The 6,000-nt window shown below is 32.0% G+C and overlaps 1 protein-coding gene across 2 annotated transcripts in view; it reads left to right on the top strand.

Annotated features, from left to right (window-relative positions):
- The first annotated feature begins 432 nt into the window (after window positions 1–432).
- Window positions 433–6,000, top strand: part of LOC101891515 (uncharacterized) — a 69,852-nt gene continuing 64,284 nt past the window's right edge. Inside the window, exon 1 of one of the 2 annotated variants that reach the window (XM_005179042.4) lies at window positions 433–601. In XM_005179042.4, coding sequence (XP_005179099.1) covers window positions 599–601 — 3 coding nt within the window. In that variant the 5' untranslated portion in view covers window positions 433–598. The remainder of the gene's footprint in view (window positions 602–6,000) is intronic. The other variant, XM_005179043.4, reaches the window with a different exon arrangement.

Here is a 6,000-nt window from a genome sequence, read left to right as displayed (position 1 = left end):
ATTTTTTTTTTTGACATTTTCATTTAAACGCTGATTTCTTCGTTAAATGACAAATAAACAACAATAACAAAAAAGTGTAATATGCCAAATCATATGATATTATCATTACACTCCTTCCACTCTTTCTTAACCGTCATCATCATCATCATCGGCACCCTTGGTCCATTCATCTACGCCTCCACCCATCCGCTGGTGTTTCGTTAAGAATAATAATAAATACTAAACAAAAGCAGCATACAAATAAAAACAACAAGAATTCTGAACTTGTGACAGTTATAACTTATCCCAAAAAAAAAGCCACACTTCATAACGAAAAACGCCGCTAAAACAAAACACACACACTTTACCGAAAAAAGTGTTAAAAATATTTTAATTATTTTGTAAAAAAATAAAGTGAAAATTTGTGACAATTTCTTATCTTTTGACGAAAAAAAAAAATATATTTTAATTTGAAAAACATAAAAAACGGATTTCTAAAAATAAAATAAAAAAAAGGCTCCTTCCTTGGGATTATAAACAACAATTTTGGCTGGATCCATCACCAAAGGCACTGCTGCCTTTATTATAACGGATTATCGCATTGTCACAACAAATCAAAATGGTAAATATTGAAATAAAAATTGTAAATAGCTAATTTTTGGAGAGAGAAAAAATTATAAAAAATTAAGAAATGCCGCTGGCTGAATGCTTTCCTTTTTTCGAAGCAGGTCTCGACAGTTTCTAGTTCCGCAAACCATTTTATTCCCTATGGGCAATACAAAGGGAATGTTTTGCCATTTCATTTCCCTAACCCGTTGTCAAATAGCCTCTAGGCATTGCAAGGATTCATAATTATCTAATTTTGAGACCAATGAAAGGACTCTTGATAATGAAAATAAAATAATAGCCACATTTTTAGCCTTACTGGATCGGATCGCATTGTAAATGGAATTTTGAGTTTAATATGGAGCTAGAAAGGGTCCTTTATGCATCCTTTAAAAATAAACGGGGGTACGGACCTCGAATTTTTAAGCTTCTTTAAAAATTTACCGAAGTTGAAAGGTTTTAGACCTATAAGTTTTGTTACAGCTGTGTGAGACTACTGAAACCCCTCTAATTTTAATTTCTTATTTGTGTCTCCAATAATAATTAACGGCGGGATGAGACTCTATATAAAAACCGTACAAATTTTTATTTTTTTAATTCTCCGCGGAAGCTGTAAGGGTTAACTTTAACCTCTTATGAGACAATTGACATACCTCCTCTTTTTAATGGTAATTTTCTAACCGATCCAGCTGTAATAGGGAATTTTGGATTAAAAGGAATTTTACAATGTCCTTTTTGGCATCCTTTAATAATTTGCGACGATATGAGTCTCTACATGGGTAAACTGCTTTCAATCTTTAAAGACCTTAATACCTCTTTAAAAATCTAAGAGACCTACCTTATTTAACGATCGAAAGCAGCAGAAAGGGATTATCGAATGCCATTATCTCTTCAGGAGACATTTAAAAGTCCTCTCGAAGATAAAAGTGCCAACATTTTCTAACTAAACCGGAATTCCACATTCGGTTCTTGAAAAGTTAGAACCACCTTCTTTTTGCATTCGTTTATTATAAACGGCGGTATGAGCCTCTAGATTTTAAGATATTTGAGGCTCGAAAAAGATTGAGCCCCGGTATATATATACCTCACTGAGTTATTTCCTTCGCTCTATCCATAGATTATTAATTAGGTTTCTATTCAAACCCCCTTTTCAATGGGCTGAGGGCAGTCCAAATTTTCCCAACTTTATTTTTTTATTTTCAAAGCTCAGAGACAGTAATTCATTCCATTTTGTTGAGTTGTTCAATTTTTTTTGCTCTTTTTATTGGACTAGTTATAATGGAGTTTAACTGGGGTCTACAGGGTTCCATTCGAAATATCCTCCGACATTCTTCTCCTTTAAACCTTTGAAGTAATGGAAATTTAAGTCAATCTTTGAAGAATATTTTATTAGCTCTTTTTATCCGTGAACTAGTTCATTCATCCAAATTAGGTGGTTAATATTTCATAGGGTTAAAGGATATTCAAAATTTCCTTTTTTTCCTTATCTTCATAACACTTGAAAGCGCAGTTGAAGCATCCTGAGATGTAATTCTTATTTCATTTTTTTTATCCCATGGTAATTTATGTTTATCTTTGAAGAGTGCCTCTATTAGTTCTCTTTTTTCAGTGAACTAGTTCCTTCTTATAATTTAAGATATCCAAAATTTTGCATCTTCTGATTAATCTCCAGATATCCGAGACAGAACTCTAGGTACATCTTAAAAGTGGTTCATTTTTTTCAGCTCTTCTTATTGAACTAGTTGTTATAGGGCTCCATCAGAGTAGAAAATTGAAAGTTTTTATCTCTCTTTGAAGTGGAAACCTATTAGTTCTCATTTCAGTGAACTAGTTCGTTTTTGCTTTTTTTGTTGTGTCATGGTTTAATTCAATAATTCCATATTTTATTTAATTAAAAAAAAAACAGAAACAGAAATCCATTCCATTTTGAAGAGTTGTTCAACTATTTGCTCATTTCATTGAACCAGTTATAGGACTTACTGGAGTTGAAACCTATCTTTATAACACTTTAAATCCAATTTGAAGTATCCAAAAAGTCCTTTTTTATCTCATTTTTACTCCTCGACAGTTCAAAGTTCATCTTTGAAGAATTCTACCGTTGTTTGTCATTAAAGTGAACCAGCTCGTTCTCACAGTTAAGTTGAATTTAGTTATTCATTGGGTTGAAGGCAGTTTAGGATTAGTCTCTTCTATTCCATTGAAAAATACAAGTAGTTCTATAAAAACAGCAGAAATAAACGAATACTTCTATTATTTTATGTTAACATGGGTCTTAACAGTGAACTAGTTCGTTTTATAGGTTAGTTCATTATTGGATTTAATATCTTTTAGAAATCGTGGAATTTTAAAGAATGTTTTTGAGTTTAGTGACCGTTTTGGTTAGTTATTGAACCTATGGAGTTTTCCCAGTTCAATCTATTATGGATTCTGATGGGGGTAAAAATAAGTAAATAAAATATAATAAAATTTGAAGGCAGTTGCATTAAATGAATTCAATGTGTTATTCTCCTTCCTATGGTTAAGATTTCCGAATTTATAAAAAAAAACTTATTCTGAAATAATATATGCGCTGCCATCTTCCGGCTTTAAAACAAGAACATTTCTTTCAATCATTTCTTGAGTGAACTAATTTCGTCATAGCTATGTGGATTATGGCTAATCGTTTGAATAATTTATGGGGATATCCTCATATTTCAATCTTAAGTTTCTCATGAGATAGAAAAGAATCCTTCATATTTTCAATACCGACTTATTGTTATTTTCATTTTATGGAACGCATATGTTATTTTAACCTCTTAGTGATCTAGTTCATTTTTTTAAATTCCATACATTTCAAGGATGTTATTTGGCTCCTCGGGACTAACCAGTACTGAGATTAATGCTTGGTGAGATATGTTTTCATGCCATGTAATCGCCAATGCATTTGGAATGTTGCTTCTTTCGGTGCAAATATTTTAAATGATTTAGTTCGTTCATTTTGACTACTTTAAGTTTTTAACTACTTATGAACGGTTAGTAACTTAGAGTTCAGCCCCTCTTAATTCTAAAGAAGCGGAGAAACAGAGAGAGAGAGAGAGAAATAAATATATCTTTATCTTCTCCCCAAAAAATCAGATTTGTTCCGATAAACTTTACAAGAGTTAGTTGGAACTAAGTGAACTAGTTCCTTCTTTTAGTTCAATATTTCAATCTCCCGTCACATTTGCATTTGAGTTCAGTTCGTTCCAAAAAGGAGCTCACTAATTTAACTGCCAATTTTGTATGTTCGCTCAATTAATAAATTTATTTATGTTTGTTATTGAAGTTAATGGAACGATTTTGACTGACCCAATTTTAAAGGCACTTTCAATGAATCTATTGACTGAACTAGTTCATTTGTGAACAGAAAATGCTAAGAAACAACTGAAAACTGTGCCTCTTGCCTTTTCTCCGATTGTCATTTCCTCTCAAGTATTTCTCATATCAAGGGCTATGTGTCTTTAAGAAAACCGTCTTACTTTTTGAACAAATTGCGATTTTTGTACCGACGGCATAACAAGCTGCACCCGGCACTATAGGTTATGTTGTGTTACATTTATGATTTTAATTATAATTCCTAAAATAAAAAAAATTAAACTGATCAATTAATGATTCAAAATTATATTTTTTTTGTTTAGAACGGTTAAAAAAATCTCTGGAGAAAAATTGCAACGTGGATTTTCCTCTCATATAAATTAAAATGTTTCTACTTTTTTTTCCAAAAATTCACAACGCAATCCTCCTTGGGAGAGTGCATTGAACTTTAAACTCTCTGCGCGCTCATTTTTTTTAAACCATTGTTTGAAGTTCTATCTAATTTTACATTGCGAACGCAATCATAGATAGATAGCCGAAATCAACCCTTGTCTTTCATTATCTTTACATACCCTCAAATAATGAAGGAAAAGTTTTTGTAATAAAATATTGATTTGATAAATGTATATCACATTTCGACATTCGAATGATAGACAGACATCTGCACGGGGTGAATTAATGTGGATCCGCAAAATCTGTTTCTCGCTTTACACCATGGTTTTTTATGGATGGTGTAATAAAAAGCAAACACACACGCACAAAAACTGTACCAAATTGCTATTTGGTTAGATTATAGGGCCGCATTAATGTGATTTTATGATGCTGCTGCAGCAGCTCTTTGAATCGAGGAAAATATGAAATTCAGGTAGCAAAATTTGTTTTCATTTTGAAATGAGGAAATTAATCATAAATCAGTGTCAAAAACTAAATTTTTGAAAAAATGCATAGTCTTCAAGGATTTGGTCGATTTTTTTGTATTTCAAATGTTGCAGTAATTGAGAAGCAGATTTTTTAGCAATTCCTCTTCTCAGTCCTTTGTAAAAGGGCGTTTTCGATGATTTTTTACAGACATCTAGGGTTCTATTTTTACAACAGAAGAAAACAGAGAAAATTGTGAAATCCTCCAGGACTGTGTCTTTCTTACGTATTCTTTATTATCAACGGCTGAAGGATTGCCAACCTTTTGAGAATTTTTTACTTTACATCTTTGGATGAATTTTATTTTATCTATAGAGTGCTCGGTGACAAGAAATATTTTAGAGCCTACAGCACTGTTTTTTTACAAGATTAATTTTGAAAGTACCCACGATTGTATTTTGCTAAAGACGAAAAAAATGAAATCTGCTTAGGTAATTTTTTTCCTCTAAAAATTGAAGCTACTATTCCATGGATAAAATTCGAAAGAATACTATAGACTCCATTTAGTCTCATTTTGCAGAGCTTCAAAAGCCTTTTTTTTCTAAAGGACTGTATTTTTCAAGAAATTTTCAAATACTTCTGTCTACCAGGACTGTTTTTTTTTCTATAGAAAAATTCGAAACGCCCCCAGGACTCCAAGACTCTATTGAGTCGAAAAAATCGGATGTTCGGGGCTCTATTATTTATAAAAAAACCCAGGACTATAAACATTTTCTTCGAGGATTCAATTTTTAATTTTCAGACCGCAGGACTCTTTTTTTGTCTAAAGAAAAATTCTGTAGACCCCAAGAAAATACTTCGGACTAAAAGGACTATTTTTTCTATCGAAAAATTCGAAACGCCCCCAGGACTCAAACAAAGTCGAAAAACTCCAGGCCGAACCACGACTCTATTGGAAATTCGGATGTTTCCCGAGGATTCAATTTTTAATTTTCAGACCCTAGGACTCTATCTTTTTCTATTCTCTAAGCCCCAAGGTATTTTTTATACAAAAAGCTATACAGGCTTCCAGGTACATATTTTTCATTAAATAATTATATAGTCCTTTAGTTATTCACAGAAAACTTCCAAAGATTTTTTTAAGAAAAAAATTTGAAGGACCCCAAGACTGAATCTCAGGTCCTATTTTTCCAGGACTATGTTTTTTCAATCGAAAAAATTCTA

Source organism: Musca domestica, unplaced genomic scaffold (genome assembly GCF_030504385.1).
Source record: "Musca domestica strain aabys unplaced genomic scaffold, Musca_domestica.polishedcontigs.V.1.1 16, whole genome shotgun sequence".
NCBI classification, from domain to species: Eukaryota; Metazoa; Arthropoda; class Insecta; order Diptera; family Muscidae; genus Musca; species Musca domestica.
Note: the sequence above shows the minus strand (reverse complement) of the source record. Positions and strands in the feature narration are given on the sequence as shown.